Below are 21,800 nucleotides of genomic sequence, written 5' to 3' on the forward strand. Positions count from 1 at the left end.
TAGAAATATCACTTTCGATTTCAAAACCTTAGAAAGATTTTATCATGTCAAATTTCAAAACCGTATATTTTCCAGTGGGGAACAAATCGTATTCTTACAAGTTATATATATTTTTTTATAAATTTCTTACTGAACTGTCAGTTGGAACTTCGGACGAGTATAGTAGTGGATGAGAACAATTTCCCAATGCTTTTTTATGATTTAAATTCTCATATTGATTCAGTAATTCACAATCATTGTAGAGAAATTTAAAACGATGATACATGTGTTACATAACTGAAAACAATAGAATAAACGTGTTACATAACTGAAAACAATAGAATAAACGGATCTAAAATAATATCAACATTTCAAAGTATTTTCATGATTGTATTCATAGGGCCTCATTTTTATGACTTAATGTATCAATTTCCGGATTTTGTAGCGTATGAAACAACTTCATAGTGATTTAATTTCTTATGATTTAGAAATTTAGATACTTATTTTACTACGAAATCGTTGTTTCTTTATTAAACATCACATTAACATCTATTTGGTAACAAGCATGAATCATCCTCATTATTAAACATGAAATTAGCATCTAAACCCACATACAAAAACAACAGTGATCCATAAGCATTACCATTTTTTACCATTAAACATGCTCGTTAATCCAATTTAACATAAACAATTATTATAAAAACTCGATTTATTTTCAAGTTTTCCCTTGTTGGATTTGCTTGAGTAGAGTAGCAGCCAACTCTAAAGTCGCCTGTAACCGTTTCTGTGGATCCGCCTCCTCCGTTTCCTCCTGTCCATTTCCTTGACCTTGACTACCACTACTTTGACTTTGACTTTGACCTTGACCATGACCCATGTTTCCCACTTGCACTTGATGTTGTTTTTGTTGTTGATGATGTTGATGATGATACCCACTCATCATCTGCTGCTGCTGCTGACTAGGATTAGGAGGATGATATTGATGTTGATGCTGATGATGCTGACTGGGACTAGGCGAAGGAAGCTGACGTGGCGTCATCCTATTATTATTATTATAACCATTATTATTACTATTACTATTATTATCTAAACCCATCATCACATTACTACTCGGCTGCCTAAACTCTTCTCCCGCTGTCATTGATTGCCTTGCGTTCCCAAGAAACGACGCCAGCTGTGCAAGCTGATCTGGCTGAATGCCAATGCCACCTGTCGCTGCCACTAGAGTTTTAGGCTCCTGATAAGTAGGACTTCCAGGTCTATAATTATTACTCAAATTTGTCGTCTCCTGATTATTTGGAATCATAAAATCACCACTTCTTGATTGTCTATGAAGCAAATGATCCTGTGTCTGTGTATTGTTGTCAACATGAAATGGTGGTACAGACATAGTACCAGTACCAGGTCTAGGTTTCCCAAGGTTTTGGAGTTGATAGCTTCCGGAAGGTGATGCTGCAGTGAATGACATTCTAGAAGCTTCTCCATGGGACAACATAAGATACGGGTCGGGTCTTTCGGGTTGGCGCTGATGTGGCGGTGGTGGTGGTGGTGGGAGGGTGTCGGCGGTGGCGGGTGGTTGTTCTAGTCTGAGAATGACGCCGGAGATGCTGAGTTTTCCGGGGACTTTTAGAATTTTTTCTGAGAAATCGGAAGGGGGGACAAGAAATAAGGTTGTTTTGTCGTCCAGCTTGGCGACAGCTGCACGCTGTTTCTCGCCTAAATAGTTCATGAATTCGTTGTAGAACGCCATGTCAGCATCACTTTCGGGCACAAAGAATACGACCCATGAACTTGCTGCTTGATAGTAATGTTTTGACAGCATGTCTAGACTAGTCCTGGCTGTGCAATCCAAGAATTCAGGCCTGCATTTCCATGTCAATAATTTATTTATTTTTCCAATTTTATCTGTCACTCATTTATATTGTATATTGTATTTGTGTGTGTAAGATATTCATTCTCAAGGGCATTTTCGTCTTTTCCTTACAGTCTGTCATATGTCATGTCATGTTTATGTTTCAGCTTTTTGGCTGGGACAAAAAGTTGCAATTTTTGGTCCCACTGACATTAGTTTTAATGGTAGTCCAATACAGAGAACAATTTGTTTTATTTGAAACTTACAAAATCATGTCAAGTACTTTTCCAACAGGAAAGCAACGAGCACGACAAATTGATGTTCCTCCTTTTGCTATTATTCCTTCCCATTTCCATTCCCCACTTGCTGGAATGTGTGGTTCCGGAGTTGGTCTTTTCCATTCAACGGCATTTTGAGAAACCGGCCCACCATGGAAACCATCATAACCTGCATTGAGGGTATTTCGGGTATTTTGGATATTTTGTGTATTTTGTATGTTTCCCCTCTCACCATAAGGTTGAGCAACATTCATAGGTGGATCATGAATCATCTGTTTATGATAACCAAAATGTCCCAAGTTATTATTATCAAACCCCGGTGGCCTCGAGAGGACGTTCTTCCCATGTTCGGAATCGGAAAACGGATACTCCGGAAGCTCCGGTTCCGACGGAACCGGAACCGGAATCGGAATCGGAATCGGACCGCCCTTCAGTTTCTTCGCACCATGAAAAATCAACGCGTCTTCCGGCAAATCCCATTCGTCATCATACACCGGGCCTCGACGTGGTGTGTGGAAATCATGGAAATTTACATTTCTATCCCTTGAAGGACTCCGGCGTCCGTAACCATCATGTCCCGTATCTCGGAATCCATGATTCCGACCCGGTAATGGTGATCTTCTTTTGCGTTCATCATGGTATCGATCATGTTGGCGGCCATAACGGGGGGATGGAGGGTCAGGAATCGAGTTTTTTCCGGTGTTTGAAGGTGGTGCTCTTGATTCGCTTCTTGCAAAAGTGATATGAACCCTAGGGTTTCCGAATAATTTCCCTTGTAAATTATCTTTTGCCCTAATAGCGGAATTAACATGTTTGTATCTGACAAAAGCGTAAGTTCTACCGGGATACGAAGAGATTTTTTCAATTTCACCAAAAGGGGAAAAGGCATCCCAGAAACTGTGTTCGTCTAGTTTTAAAGATTGTGGGAATCCGATCCATAAGACTTCATTGGGTTCTCCATCGGCTCTACTACCACTACTGATTGGCTTTTGATTCTCGTTGTTAGGGTCGGAATTGGAATGGCGGATTCTAGAGTCCCGATGAGGGAATGGAGATTCTCTTACTGAAGAACGAGGTGAATCTCGTCTGCGTATGTAGTCGTCTTCTTCGTGTAATTGTGCTGATGATTTCTCCTGATATATATGTTAGATGCAAGAATCATCAACTTTCCACAAACTTATAGCTTCAATTTCAATCATGGCAATAATATTTTTATCATATTCACGTGCTTTATTTAGTTTTATATTACATAACTTAATGATGTCTTATATCTGAGATTGAAGATGAGTTGCATATACCACATGAAGGAGAAATTGGGAAGTAATGTTAATTTGATGATATGGGTAACCTTGTGTGCTCATGGAAGGCTTGTATCTTCATAGCATAACATCAAGTTTGAGCAAATGATATTGAGTAGCCATAATGATGTAATTTTGGCATATAGAAAAGAAATGCTTGAATTGCTAAATTGAATGAACCCTAATGGAAGTGCACCACATTCTTGCAATAGTTGTCTAGTAACTGTGTTATGGGTTTTAAGTTTTTGACATTATCATTCAATGCAAGAAAACCTAGAAAATGAATTTTCTTAGGCATAATATATTCAGCTTGACATATAAAATTGATCTCACTTGGAAAATGAATATCTTATAGAATCAAAAGACTTGAAGAGTTTGCTCTGTTTTCAATTAAGACTCACCTTGCACTAGTTCACTTAGTAATTTGTAGTTTGTAATAGGATAGGGCTCATTAGGGAAGTAGTATTTTCAAGAGTTATGACCTTATAATCATCCACATTGTTTACAGTATGTAATTATGTAGTTCTGATATATTAGAAATTTAGAATAGAAGCCAATGGTTAACCTTGTTTTAATCTACATCTACTTAGCATTTTGATCATGAGATATCATTTTCCATGTATGTATGGTGTGTATACTTTTTAAATTCATCTGGTAATCATTGGATAGCTGGTATAAAGTATAAACTACATCTCAAATGGCCTAATGGTGGTGTAGAATCTGCAACTGGCATCCAAAGACAGTAGAACATAATTGTCAATACTTATGTGCATGAGGAGATATACATAAAAATGAGTTTTGGTTGAGTGTTGATCATCTTGTAGAATGAGGATTAACTGATCTTCCCCTTAACAATGTTAGAGCAATAGCAACGAGAGAATGTTAGCAATGGACATTAACTGCAGGTGATTATGTCATGACATGTATGGTTTATGCTTGAGGAATTTGATTCTCTTAATAAATCTAAGATGTAGAGCAATCGGAAGTAGAATATACATAAACCCTATAATCGTTGTAACCAATCTTGAATTTAATATATATGTGAACTAGCTTCAAGCAAGGTTTCCTTAAGGGAATTGAGGCATTAGGTGTAGTTGTTGATAGCTTTAAGCAGGTTTAACTAATTTGTTAAGTCTCTAGAACCATTTTGCATGCATGACAATTCGATTCATATGTGATAAAATGGTGGATAAGATGGGAAATATCAAACTAAAAGCTGAAACCAGAACTAAAAATGGTTTTGAATAGAATGACAGAAGTGGTAATCACAAAATTGCTTGAATGGGCATGAGTTAGCATCAGTTTCGATTTCCAAAAATAAGCAACTAGTTTAAGACTTAAGCAGATATTGCTCAAGTGTAAGAGTGTACATATACAGAAAGAAAAAAGCAGACATGGGTGGACAAAACTAACCGCCTTTGCAAACTCAATTCTAAGTGCATTGCCCGCAAGAATGAAACCTTGAAGTGCTCCAAATGCTGCAAAAGCTGCACTGGCTTCAATGAAATTGATGAAGGCGTAGCTACGACCAGGTGAAAAAGCTACACTCTCAAGCTCCCCAAATTGTCTAAAGTGATTGCTCAATGCACGTTCAGTTAAGGTATGAGATAGATTCCCAACCCACAGGTGTCTTGAAGGAGGAACAGTGTTTCTTCCATGATGAATTTTCTCTTCTGGTCTCAAAGGGTATTCCTTCCACTGTCTCTCTCGTCCCCCTCTAGAGCTCTGAAAAACAAAACCTCATATCAGTTATTTTGCATTTCGCCATTTTAGAGGAGACAGCTACTCTATATTTTCCGGATCTTATATCGATTAATCAAACCATCGTCCTTGATCTTCCTTTATAAACGGAAAAGCTGTACACCGGCAATTCGGATCAGAAATAGCAGAAACTTTAAATTAACCCAAATCAGATCGCATTCATGAGAGATTCATTCATGGAAAAATACACATGAAACAATTAAAATTCAGAATGGAATATGGATAAACAAGAAACAAATCAACGTTGCTGTTGTCTGTAAAACGAAAAACAGTAAATAGAGTGAATCGTAAAAGTGCGAGAACAAACCATTATCGTTCGAATTCGATAATCGTCCTACTACATTCAAAGCCCTTTGCCAAACAAAATCGCGATAAGGTACGACTGATTTAGCCAAAATCACGATAGATAACTGGCAGGAGAGAAGATATGGTGACGTGTTTGTGTTAGGGTTTGGTTATTGCTGAGCACTACCAAAACAATTGACAGCTCCAAAGTCGATATTTATTTTGCCAGGAGCGATCGTAGCCGTTTCTTAAGTTGTATTCTCATACCCCTTGTACTAATTAGAGTTTACAACTTTTGCCCCAAATATTCTTATATTATATTATATTATTATAAGGAATATTAGTTATATATTGAATTTGAAGAGGTATAAATTATAAATTTTTTGGTATATGTAAAAATAGTTCATAAATACTTGCCAAAAATGCAAAGACTTGAATTAAAGAAAATAATTGAGAAATTCTAGAGTAAATGAAAACTTTAAAATATTAAATTCATGTATACAAATTTATTTATATTTCTTAAACTAGAGACCAATATTAACTGATTTACATCAATAGTATACACAAACAATAAACATAAGGTATAACATATATATTTTATTTAAAAGTGGTAGTTTTTTATTACATAATAAGGAATAATCAAAATTCTAATAATTATTTTTCCGTAAGAAATTATTTGCCAAAAAATATATTCGTCTTTGTGGATTTGCAAACATCTAGTATAGAGAAAACTGCAAATTTGATCCCTATGGTTTTCTGGGTTTTGTGGTTTTGATTAGTAGGGTTTTAAATTTGCAAATTCTATCATTTTCAACAAGTTTCATTGTGGTTTTGGTGTCTCCCCAAACTAAAATGACCAACATCCTTATGATACTTTTTTATACTTTTTCCTATTTAATTTGAAGTTTTATTATATAAAAAATGATGGAACCCACACCTACCCCGCGCTCCTCTCTTTATTTGTAAAATACAGGCAATTCATCCTTCTTCGATCACTTCCACCATTGAAAATACTTCATGCCACTATGGTTATTACTCGATGTCTATAAACTCCAACGAATCAACACATGACCACCTAAGTTTAAGAATCAAACACAACATGTGGAAAGACAATGAGAATAAGAAAGTTGTTATGGCTATGGACATATGAAATCTTTATATGGTTTGAGGAGAAAATAATAATGCTAGACCAACTAAGTGGCCTCCCACCATGCGTCACAAGGTATCTTACACAATGGTACCGAATGATGCATAGATCCTTATTAGTTTGATTAATTTGATGGAAGTGATTGATTAGATATTATAGAGAAGGAAGGCCATGCTAGACCATTTGAAGGAAGGGTGAAAGGTTAGAATTTTTTTTTTTTTTTTTTTTTTTTTTTTGAAATATGTAATTTTGGTTTAAGTATTTAATATATAATTTGGTTAGCATTTTGTGTATTAAATCACTGTAAAAAAATCTTATCTTTTATGCTTTGAATTATCATCAAAACTCTTTGGAATTTTCGAAAGAGTTCTAATAACCAAAACAAATACACAAGTCTATGATTTACCTACGATTTGAAGAGTTTGTCATCTAAAACCTAATTCTTGAACCGTTTTGAAAAAAAAAGCGTTCAACCCTTTTAAAACTTACTTCTTGAATCCTTTTGATGAAGAGAGGTGGGATAAAGGGGAGGTATGTGGTGAGGATATGTTTTAATCAACGGTGAGGAAGTAGCAGTGATATTCTAATTGGTGGTGAGAAGGAAAAATGAGGAGAGGCACGAGATGTTCGCTTCTACATCGACATGTAAAAGACAAATGGTCAAGGTGGAGAACATAAAATGTAAATGTGAGAGGGTTAAAATTCAAGAAGCTAACAACCATGACAACCATTAAGGCTATACGAAATGCTTGGCCATTTAACGCGTTAGGTGACTTGGCACCCTCAAGTCACAAGTGACTTACCTCCAAACACCACCCTTAAAATTTGTGATTCTAATACTCCGTGAGTGCAGCTACTAGAGACCACAATCTTTTTTTTCTTTGTCTCTATCTCACTCCTCTTCTCCCCTTAAAACTCACTAGTAACTTCATATGAACATCATTTCCTATAGCTAGTAAGTTGCAAGTAGTTGACTTTTTAAGTAATGTGGCACACCTTCATGATAATGGTTTTGTAAACCATTTCGTATAGCCTAAGAGTTGCGACAAATCAACTGCTATTTGCTAACGTGGTAGCCATGTGTCATGGTAACTGATTATAGATTTCAAAACCTACTAAATGAAATATATGTTAAAAAAATATAGAAAATTTAGGGGTTATAACACACCAAAAATTGATTATAGACTAAAACCATACTTTTTGATAAATTTAAAGGTTTTGGTGTAATATTCCCGAAAATTAATATATACCATTTTTATATTTTAGGTTGCAGTATTTGTTGAGGTAAGTAAGGTGCTGTTTGTTTTTCTATAAAAACTTCTTCAAACCACTTATTGTTGCGCGGCGCAGCACACGCGCAGCACTTTCCCTCTCGCAGCAGTTTGTTTTTTGGAAGACTTCAGACTACAAAACCTCTGCGCGTGTGCTGCGTGGCGCAGCACTTGACTTGCCTCTTCTAACCTCTTCAACTTTCATTTTTTCTAAGTGTTTTTTTAAGAATTTTTGTATAACTTTTTTTTTAATTTCTTTTTTTTTAAACTTTGATTTTCTTAAATTTTTATTTACGGATGTGATACAATTTATTTTTATAATTTCTACAATTTTTTTAATTTGTTCCTTTTTTTTTTAATTTTTTTACCGTTTTATTAATAATATTTTCAATTTCAGTTACATTTTTTTAACGTGTGTAATTTTTTACGAACTTTGTAGACAACGTTTGCAATACTTTCTTAAATTTTTTTTTTTTTTCTTTTTTAATGCTTTTTTTAAATTAGTTTTTTTTTCTAGAATAAAACTATTAGCTTCTTTTACATTTTTTTATGTTTTTTTTTTTTTAAAGTTTTATATTTTTGTTTTTTACATGTTATTGTTATTATTATTTCAATGTTTTAAGACTAGAATTATTAAATTTCAATGTTGAGAATTATTTCAGTTTATAAAATTAGTTTATTTAAATTTTAGTTTACCGCAGCAGTTTGCAGATGTTAAAAAACAAACATGCTTCTTATTATAGGCTGCAGCCGTTTGTTCCACCTCTTCTGCTACAGAGAATTGCAGAGGTGATCTGCAGACTTCATGAATTTTCGCTTCGAAAAAACAAACAGCACCTAAGAGAATTCCATAATAAGTGCTATTGGTGGCACAAGGAATTAGTAAATCATAGTTGATTTGAACTATAGATATTTTTTGACTTTACAAATAGTTTCAAGTTTATTACAAAAATCATAGCATTATGATAGTAATTAAATCTTTTAAATAAAACAAGTTTGTCACTCAACCATAAGTTAAACGTTCAAGGTCTGATAGACAATATGTTATGTGTCTTATATAAATATACGGACAAAGATGAGGACCTTATTGTAATATTTTTAAAAATAAATTTACATAGGTTACTTAACAAAGATTTTAATAACTATGTAAAACCCAGATAATTTACATCATAATGTTGTATAAGCGAAGATGTACCCACTAAAAACATGTGTTGTAACTTGTAATACTAAAATCATCACATTAACTACACTATATAACTTGAATCAAACTAAGTTCATGGAAAAATCTTCAATCTTCATGATTTCATCAATGGAGTTCCAAATAATTATTCTTCAGATATTATATAATATTGGATGTGATTATGTAATCCTAAAACTACGGATATTGAGGGTTATCTTCTGCAAAACCAAATCAATTGAGTAAAAAAAAACTCCAAAACAATCCTAAGTGGCATAAAGATACAAAAAGGAGTGACAACTCACGTATAGATACAGGATCTATATGTACAAAGAAACTCGCAGCCACAATCATATAACAAAACAACAACATTAATCCCTTGAAGTAATTCGATGTTCCCTCCTACATTTTTTAAAAAAAAATGTGCAAAATTTGAGTCGATTTGTACAAAAATTTAAAGTTTAAAGAGTTCAAATAGTCAAACATTTTCCGTAAAAACTAAAAACGTTGTAATTTTCATGGGGTGAAAGCGAACAATGTTTTTAATTTTATTTTAAGAATGAGTTGGAAATGAAAAAAGTCAAAGTCCAAGTCAACTAAAAAGTCAAACCTGTAACATGAAGGCTACTACTAGAACAGTCATAAAAAGAATTGATGTCTCAAAAAGTTGAAAATTTAGATCCATTGGACTCCCAATCATCCACCCTACTACCACACAAAATGGCATCTGCAAATACACAACAAAATATCTAATTCTAACATTAAATAATAAAGAGTAAATTACACGAATGGTCCCTATGGTTTGTGGTTATTTACAAGTTAGGTCCCTAACTTATTTTTTTAACTCGGAAGGTCCCTACTGTTTGTTTTTGTTGCGTGCTTGGTTCCTGTCTTACCTAAAAAGACTATTTTGCCCTTGATTTTTTAATTTATTTAAATAAAGTGGGATATGTAAGGTAAGGTGAGGTGGAAGTAGGGTTGGGGTGCGTTTATTTAAATAAATTAAAAAATCAAGGGCAAAATAGTCTTTTTAGGTAAGACAGGAACCAAGCGCGCAACAAAAACAAACAGTAGGGATCTTCCGAGTTAAAAAAATAAGTTAGGGACCAAACGTGCAAATTACCCCAAACCATAGGAACCATTCGTGTAATTTACTCAATAATAAATATACTAAAATCTCAATAGATTTACCAAAAAAATATGTTAGTAAACAAACATTTTATGCCAATTAGGTTCACTAAACAAAAGTTTTTGTTCATCTGAAGATACAAAACTAATATTTTTATGCAAATATTTCAAAATCATGGTTACTAAATGAGGGTTTAGGTCATTTTTGGTCACTTAACTTTTGGTTTTGTGCTCATTTGGTCACTTAACTATTTTTCAGTTTTAATAGGTCATCAAACTTTCGACTTTGTGCTCATTTAGTCACTTAATTTTTGGTTTGGTCACATTTAGTCACTTAACTTTTAGATTTGTGCTTATTTAGTTACCTAACTTTTAAAACTATGCTCATTTAGTCACTAAAATTTAAAAATAAAAATAAAAGTTTAGTGATTAAATGAGCACAATTTTAAAAGTTAGGTGACTAAATGTGACCAAATCAAAAGTTAAGTGACTAAATGAGCACAAAGCTAAAAGTTTGATGACCATTTAAAACTTAAAAAGAGTTAAAGTGACCAAATAAGCACAAAACCAAAAGTTAAGTGACCAAAAATAACCTAAACCCTACTAAATGACACAAAGAACCTTATTTTCATAAGTTTTAATGACCTAATTGGCAAAAATAAAATAAAATAGTAGTATGTTAATGGAAGTTATATCTAATAATAATAATAATAATAATAATAATAATAATAATAATAATAATAATAATAATAATACCTACCACAAACATTGAAATTTGTGTTGAAGAGCCAATTGCTACTCCTAAAGATATATCCTGCACAAACAGTAAAGAAGTAAAAATATAGTTTTTTTTTTTTTTTGACAAATTTGCCCTTGTGAAATTTGTACTTACTAGTTTATTTTTAATTGCAAACATAATGGCACTTGCATGTTCAGCTGCATTTCCAACAACAGGAAGCAACACACCACCAATGAATGCAACTGGAACATCCATGGCAACAGATGCACCCTACCACACACAATCATTTTCCAATTCCAATTCCAATTCCAATTTCCAACAAAAAGCTACACACCACCAAACATGTAAATCAATCCAACAAAAGTCAAAGTCAAAGTCAAACCTCTATGGCGTTGACCAAGTACTCTGAAAGAACTGAAATGAAAAGAGTCAAAAGTCCAAGCCATATAACTGATTCCCACTTTGAAATCTCTGCAGATTCTTCATCATCCTGTCTCCCATCCTTTTTTTTTTTTTTTTGAAATCATTATCGGGAAAATATCAGCAAATTTTTTTTATTGTAAATTGTTTTAAATACTCAACAGGGTGATTAGTCATTTTACCTCTTTGATGGATGAATAATCTTGTTTTTGATTTGTGAGCTGAAAAAATATGTAGATTGCATATGCTATGAGCATTATGCAACTACAAAACCTTGAAAGGAGTAATTCTGATGTCCCGATTTGTAATTCGGTTTGTGTTTCATGGAGAAGAGCTGGAAAAAGTAAGCCCATCACTGCCATTAACAGCAATCCCATGTTCATTCCAGCATTTGACTGACAGTAAGGGTAAAATGGTCATTTACTATTATGAGTGTTTCTTTTTAACTTGATGCTGAAAGAACGACTACATAAAGAAAGTCAGGAAAATGAGGCTTTTCTGGTAAAGTCCCTGACTTTTTTTTACAGATTTGCTAACATTTAGACGAAGGGTAAAATGGTCATTTAGTAGTATTGAAAGAACGAGTTAACATAGAAAGTCATGAAAATGAAACTTTTCTCATTAAGTCCCTAAATTTTTACAACTTTGATAACATGTAGACGAAGGGTAAAAAGGTCATTTAGTCTCATTCAGACATTAAGCTGTATATGAGTTTCTTTTTAACTTGATATAGAAAGAATGACCTAATAGAGAATGTCAGGAAAGTTGAAACTTTCCTGTAACTTTTTACACATTTTCCTTCATTTAGACAAAGGGTAAAATGGTCATTTAGCCTCATTCAGATGGTAAAATATCATGGATGTTTCTTAGCTACGTAATAGAGAAAATAAACGACTTGATAGAGAAAATCATAGAAACGTGATTTTCCCAAGTATGCTGTCATTGATCCATATATCATTTTTTATCAAGATAACATTTATGGAAACAAAAAATAAAAAGAAGAAATTGCGCCTAACCTTATTAAATATCTGTTCTTTATTCCGATGAACAATTCCACCACTGAAAAGCGCACATCCAAGAACAAGCAACAAATTGGACAAAATTGACCCTAACAATGACTGTTGAACAAGTCGTAACATTCCTTGTTTCATTGCAAACAATGAAATTATCAACTCTGTTGCATTGCCAAAAGTCGCATTCAGAAGACTCCCAACTGTAATTTCAAATTTTTAAATACATATTCCAAATGTATGAAAAATCAAATAATCAATATCAATCCATATGTTCGAAGTAGATATTAAAAAAAATGTACAAATTTGACGAACAAACCTGTAGGTCCAGTGTAGAAAACCAGTTGTCTGCATAAAAAATGGAATTTGTGTTTTTATTGAGCTTCGGACATTGACTCAACAAAGTCAAATAGTCAACGAGTGTTTTTTACAAATAAAAATTCTTTTTTATAAACCACAGAAAAAAAAAAGATTGTAATGCTTGCAATTTTGCAGTTTAACCACTTATACCTTTATTTCACAATCAAACCATAAAAGTTTCAGACTTTTTTCCAATTTAACCATCATATAACAAAATTACAGGTGAAAATAATGGTTTGTTTGTAATTTCAAAATATTTAATTACATATAAGATGTAATGCATAAGTTTTGGAGATATTAATGTGTAGATAATTACTCTGTAGCCCAACCAAGGCGTTCTGCTAAAGGTATGATGCCCAATAAGCTCAATAAGAACACCCAACCCTGATAATCATATTCCATATAAAAAAATAAAGTGAAAGTATGAACAACAAAAGAAGTATTAATCGAATATCTGAAATCTGAATATGAATATGAATAAAGTAAAGTCTTACATGGCGTTGGGTTAATTGGTCAACCAGCATTGCTAATGGGCCACAAGGTAAGAGAAAACTTATTTTATCGGAAAAGAAAGCAGCTTTTATACTGGAAAACACTAATTTCCATATATAATTAGTGCCAAAATCTTCTGAGTTACTTTTAAGTGAAGATAAGTTTCTTGTTGTTGATACTGGAACTGCTCTGCTATCATCTGTTAGCTCAATTGCTGACTTTCCATCTGGTGTTCCCATCTGTGAAAAGTTCTTGATGCATAACACTATGAAGATGGCTTCATTACAGTATTAATCGACATAATCCATATGATAAGATAAAAGAAAGAAGTTTGATCATCTTATAATCGATGAACATATGTATGCATCATGAAAGATGTAGTCAATTTTCAATTTTCTTGCTTGCAGGAATCAATGAGAAACTTGCAATGAAGTGAATGATAGAATCAAAAAGGATCGATAGAATGATGATGAGAGTGAGTAAAAGTGTAGAACTTACTTCTAAACGGGAATTGAATCCTATAATCCGCAAAGTATTACTGTTCCTCATAGTTACAAGACCTAGAAGTTGGAATGTATTCGTCTTCACTCAAACCATGAACCTAATTGCTCCATCTAAATCCAACCAAAACCAATATACGAATAAATACAGTGAAAACGAATCAATGATTTTAGCTGAATTGTGAATACCCTCTAATATTATCTTCGTAGACATGATGGAGTTGGGGGTTCTAAGATTAAATGCGAATGTATCTGTTCTTAAAGAATTTCCCCCTTTTTCGTGTTTGCATGTCGAAACATTGAGTTTGATTGAATCACTGTAATTCGCTTTTCCTCTACCACCTTCACTAACATTGGTGTAGACAAATCGTTCCTGTTTTTTTTGCTCTTGATCGCGGTCTGTGTCTTGAATTGATTTCGTGAGCAAATAGAGGGGGTTAATTTTGAGCAAATTCGTTTGTTTTTATTTTTCTCAATATTTTATGGGTAATCGCCATGAGCCCATGACATTCTTCGAAGTTCAAAATTTTGTCATAATAACAAAATGAATGGTCCTTTCGCTGACTCCGTTAACTTTTGACCGTTACGTGAAGGTTATTTCAATCATTTCACAACCAAGGACCATTTATGAAGTTTTGCATTAATTTTTTTTAAAAAAAAGAAAAATAAATATAATTATTTAATATTAAAGGGCCCCCCTCTCTCTCTCTCTCTCTCTTCCATTTTCTTCTTCAATTGACTGCAACACACTCGTGTCTGAGAAGCTCCATCCGAACGCCCCTGCTGCTGCTACTTTTCTGTTGAGAATTATTGTCGGAGACGAGGCAAAAGGACCGAGGAAGGCTCACCGGAAAAAGAATTCATCCCCACCACTTTACCTCCTTAGCTTCGTTGGAGCTCAACCCCAAACATCCCACCTCAATCGTTGTTGCTGCAGGTGCTCCAATTCCCTTCCGAATCATTGCTATCGGTGACATGGAAGAAACCACGATGAGGCTCGTCGGGGAGCATCCTCGCCACCTCCTCCGGTCGTTCATCGCATCTCCCCCCCTTCACACCTTTCCTCACCGGAGTTGCAGGTGCAGCTTACCCGTTTCCCTCAGATCTTCCTTCCTTCTCCTTCGCATGTCAATGCTTAAGCAGCCCTTGCTGCTTCGGATCTTATTCCTCCTTCATCAGTCCGATTGAGCACCTGTGACACTCCCTTTGATTGGTGATTGCAGCTGCCTCCCTCCCATGTGTGTTTTGATGTCGGATTGGGAAAAGTAACAGTGAAAGAGGGCTCATCGGAGATCGACGCCACCCCTCCTCACGATTGTCAGCCAGTGTCGGAGACTCCAATCGTCCCCCTCGCTCGTTTCTTTCCTTCCTGATCAGATGAAGGAGAAGACTAAGAATCAAAGATCCTTTTTCCCCCCATTTATAGTTATTGATAATCAACCTCTTGTTTTGCTCTTTGTGATCGATTGCCACCACCGAACCACCAATTCCCTGCCATCGAACTATCGTCCGTTCTCTTACCTATTTGATGAAGAAGACGACCCTTGTTTCATTTATCAGAATTGTCAAAATGGTCCCTGTGGTTGTGAAATGAATGAAATACCCTTCACTTAACGGTCAAAAGTTAACGGAGTTAGCAAAAATGACCATTTGTTAAAAGTTTAGAAACCACAGGGACCATCTGTGAGGTTTTTTTGAACTTAGAGACTAAACTTGATATTTTTGAAAACCACAGGGACCATTTTTGAAGTTTTGTCTAAAATGAAAGTTTTTTTTCCATGTCTCATCACATAATTTAATATGTCAATATTTTTTTAATTTCATTTAAATTCACTTTGTAATTGTGGTTTTTTTGGTTTTTTATTAAATTATAAAAAATGTAATCTAAAAATATAATAATAAAAATAAGAAAACTGAAATGTCTCCATAAATTCTTACGTAATTTGTCAATTAATGTATTAAATTCAATTTAAATTCAAATCAACTTTCATCATTGAACAACATAATTTTCAGCCAATCACTTTTGAATTCACGATAATTTGTAGAAACCTTGCAAAAAATGGTTCATTCACAACTAATATTGATATTCTTTCCAAATTCATTTTTGTAAATTATTAAACATGTAATGTTTAACAATATATATATATATATATATATATATATATATATATATATATATATATATATATATATATATATATATAACCTTATAAAGTTGATATAAATAGATGTTGGTTTATTTGGTTTTAAGGAGCAAATGTCATATTAACCCAACTGACTTATCATGTTTGTTTTAAAATGTCACTTAATTATTTTTTTTGTACTTTAAGGGAATGAAGTAGAATGTGACCTATTGAAATCATCCTTTGACCCATTATAAGAGGTCAATGAATTATAATAATAATATAAGTTAATTAAAAAACATTAAAAGAAAAAAAGAAAACTTAAACGTGATCCTAGGCATTAACCCATCTTCATCCATACGTGTGCTTCTAACGCCTCCCACCTTCTAAGGGCATGTTTGTGTTAGTTTTTTTTTTATCACAAAAGTGATTTTTAAGAAAAGTGTTTATTAGCTTATAGCTTTTAGGAAAAAATGATTTTAAAAAGTGTTTGGATAAGAAAAAGTTGCATTTTAGGAGTAAAATGACTAAAAAACTATGATTTTTTCATCTTTTTGAAAGCTTTATTTTTTTCCTATAAAAAAGAAGCGATTTTTAAATACACGAACACTTTTTTAGCTTATTAGCTTTTTGAAAAACTAAAAAGCTAATAAGCTATTTAAAAAAGTTTTCCCAAACACCCACTAAGCTTATTTCCAAACAATAAACTCCAGATCCTCTTTCGACATCACCAACGTAAACAATATTAAACATTTTCCTTCGCCATTCACAATCACTGCATCCCAAAAGTTCCACAACATATTTGAGATTCGAAGATGATTGAGGCGGAGATGATGTGTTATTGTTGTTGATATGTGAGCCCTTCCTCTTCGCCTCTTTACACCTTCTCCTTGAAGATGTTGGTTGTACTGTTGATAGTGGTGCCGAACTGGTGGTAGTTGTAATTGTCATCGATGGTGCCGCTGAATTGATGATGGCGTCGAATTCCGTTTGCTGTGAATATGGTTGCTCTTCTATTTCTAGGGCTTGTTTTATGAATACGCATCCTAAGATTGCTAGGTGGTTTTTTGGTTTTTTTGTTCTTAAGATTCAGAAAAGATGGGTGATTTCTTGGTACAACCATGTGAGCCATCATCATCGGTTTTATTTTGTGTACTTGATCTACTTTGACAAAATTCGATTTGTCTCCTCGATTTCTAGTTGATTTGTACCAGAAATCTTGTTCCAACCTCAATTTCTGTTATTTTATATTCAATTTATGGAATTGCCTTGTTAAACATTCTGAATTTCATCATCAACTTCTGTTATATTTCTACATTTACTGTATTGATTTCATTGAATACGTTTCTTGATTTATCAATTCCATTGCATTTGGCATAAGATGTAATAAAAAAAAATAATTGAATTGATAAGGATGTATCCAAGAATGTTAGTAAGGGTGTATTCATTAGGTTGGTTAGAAAGTTGAGACTTGATGGAGTTGATTGTAGGAAGGAATTACACATTCCTATTTGATTCATTAGATTGGAATAAGATGTAATCAAACAACAAAGAATTGAATTGATAACCAACTTCATTTTAGGAAGGAATTATGCATTCCTGAGAACAAGTCAATAGCTTGGTTAGAAAGTTGATACTTGATGATGTTTCAATGCACACATTTTACAGGCTTACCCGGTATCAGGTCAGGTCATATAAGGATATTTTAAAATAGAAACGATAGTTCATTCTCATAATGTACAAAAAAAAAGCTGGGTAACCTTTTAAAACAAACACGACAAGTTTAATGGGCTAATATGATATTTGCCCTTCAATAAACAACAAAAAAATGTTCATTATTCTTGATATTTTGTGCAATCTCAACATTTTCTTCAGTTTCAAAGCTAAAAATGACATGGGGTCCAGGGGTGTGCAGGCGATGTCAGCCTCCAATTGAAAATTTCGTTTAATATTGATTATATGACAAAAATAATAATACACTAGTTTATAATCCGTGAAACCACGGCTACAAAATTAATTAAACTTTAATAGTTAGAACAAAAAATTATTAATTAATTATAATCATTATTTTAAATAAATATGTGAAATTATATCACCATAATTTGTATTAAATTTATTTTAATTTTTATTACATTGTTATTAATTTATTGTAATTAAAGTGGAAATTTTAAAATTTGAAATAGAGAATTAATAGGTTGATAAGTGACATTCATTAATTAAGAGGTTTAATAGGGTGATATATAACAAAAAAAGAATAAAATATGTGTTAATTAGGAGACTTAATATGATGACACATATCAAAAGAAGATTAAAAACTATTCTTTATTAGAATAGAGATTAATTAAGGTACAATTACATGCTATTAATCTATTTAGATATTAATATAAAAGACATTACATATGTACGGCACTAAAGGTTTGAATCTCACCTCAATTTTTAAAACTATATTTGAGGTTTAGGGCCAAATTAACATTACATATTCATGTTTTAGTGGAACACTATCAGGATTTGAATATTGTGGCTACAACAAAAGTCAAAGTCAATAGAGAATAACACTCACACATGCTATCATACTCATAATTCACATTTAACTGTGAGTTCAATTGACAATTACAAATGAAAAAATTGGAACGGTGAACCTATGTAATTGAACAAATAATATAAATAAGTTAGTATAATATTTAGTTTGATTGATATAAGGTATGTAGAGTTTGTCTACATGCATTAATTATGTTAACTTTATTAATAATATGTAATGTTAATTTAGTAACATTGATTTTTTTTAAAGGATGTCCTTAACTAGAAATTTTGAATCATATTTTTCTAAATGTAAAAAAATTAAATAAATAATTTTCATGGTATGAGAGGAGTTATCAATAGATTTATTATCAAACAAGTAGTATTTGATTGTAATGATGAATTAGTTCAAGTGGAGCAAAATGTATTCGGAGATAATACTATATTTTTATAACATTCAATCGAATATGGAAAAACATAGAGAATCGGTAACAGTGAATGTGGATGAAGTTAATGAAGTTGTGGAAGAATCTAAAGAAGAATAACTTGGATCGTGATTGTAAGAAAATATCTCTTATGTAGATGAAAACATACAATTCGAATGATAATTGTGACGACAAAGAAGATATTATAGTAAACATCTATGATCCTACTTGATACTACACGAATCATTATAGAGACTAACTTGTGTACTCTAAGGATCTTGATAAACTATTTTGTATTTTGTTTCCGTTGCCTTAATAATAAAACACAAGTAAGTAATCTAGCACATGTGGGGATAAAACAATTATGAACATCTTACTCATAGTTTGAAGATGTGTGGATGTAGTGTATGCATTATATGTATTTTTTTTCGGAAAGTTGCTTATAGTAGTTTCGGTTTATTTCTAATGAGTGAACATTAGTATAATATGATCATATGGGGAATTTATCGATATTTGTTACCAATTTTAAGTTTTGAATTTTTTTATGGGGCTTCAACTTGATTTCCATATAAAGCCTAGTGTCAATGCGATGAAATTTAAACTAACTTCCCAAAACACATATATTTGATTAAACAACAAAGTAAAAAAAAATATATTTCCATGCAAAAAAAAGATGTCAGGTTTTACAATCATACGAAGCTCACAACGAAACATGCTCATAAGGAGATTTGTACAAAATTAAAGCTTATAAACTTGAACCCCATTTTTTCTTTGACAAACACATGACCAAATTTGAGTTTTATCTAAAAACAGGATCATCATTAATATGTACGACTAATGAGAATAACATGAATGTTATGATGTTTTACCTAACTCGAGATGAGTATGTGTGATGATGATGTACTACGAGATTTTTTGTAACCTGTAATACCTGATTGAACGAAATTTTTAAACCCAACTGCATAAGGTTATTGGGTGTGGGTAACATATTATTATATGTTATCATACCGAAAATGTCTACCCCATCATCATAATCATACTTTTGGTGTTATTACACCCAACGTAGAAATAAGCAATACCAAATAACATGTAATAACACCTACCATTTTCTATTTATTTTTTATTTTTTTGATGTTTTTAATTTGTTTTATTATTTCTAGTGTATGTCAAAATATTATTAAAAAAACATATAAGTTAATAAAACATAATTAAATTAAATACTTAAACATACCTTTTAAAAAGTAAAAATGACATTACCAAGGAAAAAAAAACATTAACCGAAAACATACGATAGTCCTAATAATTTTAAAAACATAAAACGAGACACTCTTTGCCTAAATATTCCGCTCGATCTTCGCCTTCATTTTTGGGAACACTTCCACCCGTCTCGGTGGCATATTCTTTTCACTAGTTTGAAGAATTGCCAAATTCTTCGTCATGCGATCTTCCTCTGCTTCTCGAAGAAGAAATTCCAGATGCTCACGTTGCAATTCATATCTTTTAAGCGTGATTTCGTTGCGGGGGTCAAATTTCCGCTTGCTCTTGAAGTCTACTTTCGATTTCCTCTGCATGTCGTTGAGCCCATCTTGCTTTGTCGCGACCTATCAATCGTCGAGGCGGGGAGATCTCTTCGATGTCGTTGAAGTTGTTCGGTAGCTCATCCGTGTCCGCATTGAGGTCGATGTTTGTGCACGTGTCTGAAATGTCAACCAAACGTGAGCCGCAAGACCTCTTGGATTATTGTTCCGAAAATGTGTCCGTTTTATTCCATTTTGGGTCGTCCTTAACATTATCCCAAATATTTTCGTGCTCGAAAATGTGACCCATCTCGACATGATATTCGTCATTCATTGTTTTATAAAACATCAAAATCGTTCGCACCACTTTGCTTGTGCGAGGAAAGTTTGTTGTAGTTGGAATTGAACTTGGTGCACTTATTGCTTATTTGAGTCAACTTGCTACTCAACATATCGTGATTGCGATAATTTTCATCCTTCTTCAAAATGGTTCGAAATTTCCCGATCAATGCTTCCCAAAAAACAACTTTTCTCATATCGTTTCCCTGAGTTGGATTTTTTGATGTTCCACACCACCACCCCAACACGTATGCTTCCTCCGCAATCCACCATTTTGGAGGTTCTTTTTCCGATTGCTCCACCACGACCACTTTCTCTTTCCTTTTTGCTCTCCCTTTGTTGGCTGTTTTTTTCCGGCTCCTCCCCTTGTGTCTCGGGTACCGTTTTCTTATGTAGGTGGTCGTTGTGTGGTATTTTGTTGCATTGTAGCGAATGTATTGAAAACGTTTTGTGGAAGGGTTGTAGGGAATTGTGGTAGGGATGAGGCGAGATTGAAAAAGTTGCCGAAAATTGGAAGTTGCAGTGTGCCTTGAGTGTTGAGGATGTTAGCGTACAACTTCATATTGTACAAAACCAAGAGGATGAGATGTATTTGTGTTTTGAGGAGTGTTGGGGTTTTGATCTATATTGTGTTGGGTGTAAAAAATTATTTGAGAAATGATATGTAAAAAATAAAGTGAGAAATGGTATGTAAAAAATGAAGTGAAAATGTATATATATGGTGAGTAAAAATTGAAAAAAATAGCTTTTTTTTAAACATTTCGTCTGTTCTTCAACGGTCCATTTTTGACAGTTACCAAAAAATCGACGACATGCATTGTGTTTCTTCCCGTTGCCACGATAACACACGATACCATAACGCCAAAAAAGGGGACCGGAGGTGGTGTTCCTCGTGTTGTAACGGCGTTATTACGAGGTCACGTCGGAATAACATCCTCCAGCGTTGCCTGTACCAACTCGTCTAATAAAGAAAAAGAAAGATAGGATGAGAATGGTCAGGATCTCACCTAGGACTCAATATTTTCAGTTTGTCAGATCAAAATCGTAAGATATTCAAATTTTAACCGGAATCTTAAACCTCATCATGATAATCAAATTACCAAAATTCGTATTATGTTTGTAAGCTCATTCTTTATTAATCGGATTATTAAAAAGTCAATAAAATTCACCAATTTATAGACT

The 21,800-nt window shown here is 33.2% G+C and overlaps 2 protein-coding genes across 4 annotated transcripts; both read right to left on the reverse strand.

Moving 5' to 3' along the window:
- Positions 1 to 605: 605 nt before the first annotated feature.
- On the reverse strand, positions 606 to 5,657 carry LOC145014450 (RNA recognition motif (RRM)-containing protein). Its single transcript, XM_078972819.1, has 4 exons — positions 5,476 to 5,657; positions 4,821 to 5,132; positions 2,098 to 3,242; positions 606 to 1,841 (listed from the first exon to the last, which is right to left on the reverse strand). The coding sequence occupies exons 1-4, from the start codon at positions 5,476 to 5,478 to the stop codon at positions 695 to 697; spliced, it is 2,607 nt and encodes an 868-aa protein (XP_078828945.1). The 5' UTR covers positions 5,479 to 5,657; the 3' UTR covers positions 606 to 694.
- A 3,333-nt stretch (positions 5,658 to 8,990) lies between these two features.
- Positions 8,991 to 14,193, reverse strand: LOC145015204 (vacuolar cation/proton exchanger 3-like). Of its 3 annotated transcripts, none has more exons than XM_078973648.1 (13): positions 13,887 to 14,190; positions 13,696 to 13,811; positions 13,200 to 13,448; positions 13,022 to 13,089; positions 12,665 to 12,693; positions 12,352 to 12,548; positions 11,518 to 11,730; positions 11,298 to 11,417; positions 11,069 to 11,185; positions 10,937 to 10,990; positions 9,659 to 9,775; positions 9,354 to 9,450; positions 8,991 to 9,269 (listed from the first exon to the last, which is right to left on the reverse strand). In XM_078973648.1, the coding sequence occupies exons 2-13, from the start codon at positions 13,744 to 13,746 to the stop codon at positions 9,247 to 9,249; spliced, it is 1,335 nt and encodes a 444-aa protein (XP_078829774.1). In that variant the 5' UTR covers positions 13,747 to 13,811; positions 13,887 to 14,190; the 3' UTR covers positions 8,991 to 9,246. The 3 variants fall into 3 exon arrangements, with proteins under 3 accessions (XP_078829774.1, XP_078829775.1, XP_078829776.1); XM_078973649.1 differs by having other exon boundaries at positions 13,200 to 13,436; positions 13,887 to 14,189; XM_078973650.1 differs by lacking the exon at positions 8,991 to 9,269 and having other exon boundaries at positions 9,659 to 9,797; positions 13,887 to 14,193.
- Between the last annotated feature and the right edge of the window lie 7,607 nt (positions 14,194 to 21,800).

Source organism: Lactuca saligna, chromosome 9, assembly GCF_052625555.1.
Source record: "Lactuca saligna cultivar CGN05327 chromosome 9, ASM5262555v1, whole genome shotgun sequence".
NCBI classification, from domain to species: Eukaryota; Viridiplantae; Streptophyta; class Magnoliopsida; order Asterales; family Asteraceae; genus Lactuca; species Lactuca saligna.

Bases quoted from the DNA above. Each gene is read 5' to 3' on its own strand.
- LOC145014450 (XM_078972819.1), bottom strand. The intron at 3,243-4,820 runs GTTAGTTTTGTC...CATATATATCAG, and splicing joins GAATTGAGTTTGCAAAGGCG to GAGAAATCATCAGCACAATT. The intron at 1,842-2,097 runs GTAAGTTTCAAA...ATGGAAATGCAG, and splicing joins AAAGTACTTGACATGATTTT to GCCTGAATTCTTGGATTGCA.
- LOC145015204 (XM_078973648.1), bottom strand. From the start codon at position 13,746: ATGAGGAACAGTAATACTTTGCGGATTATAGGATTCAATTCCCGTTTA. The intron at 11,418-11,517 runs GTAAAATGACTA...AAAAAAAAAAAG, and splicing joins ATTATTCATCCATCAAAGAG to GATGGGAGACAGGATGATGA. The intron at 9,776-10,936 runs GTAGGTATTATT...GTGTATTTGCAG, and splicing joins CACAAATTTCAATGTTTGTG to ATGCCATTTTGTGTGGTAGT.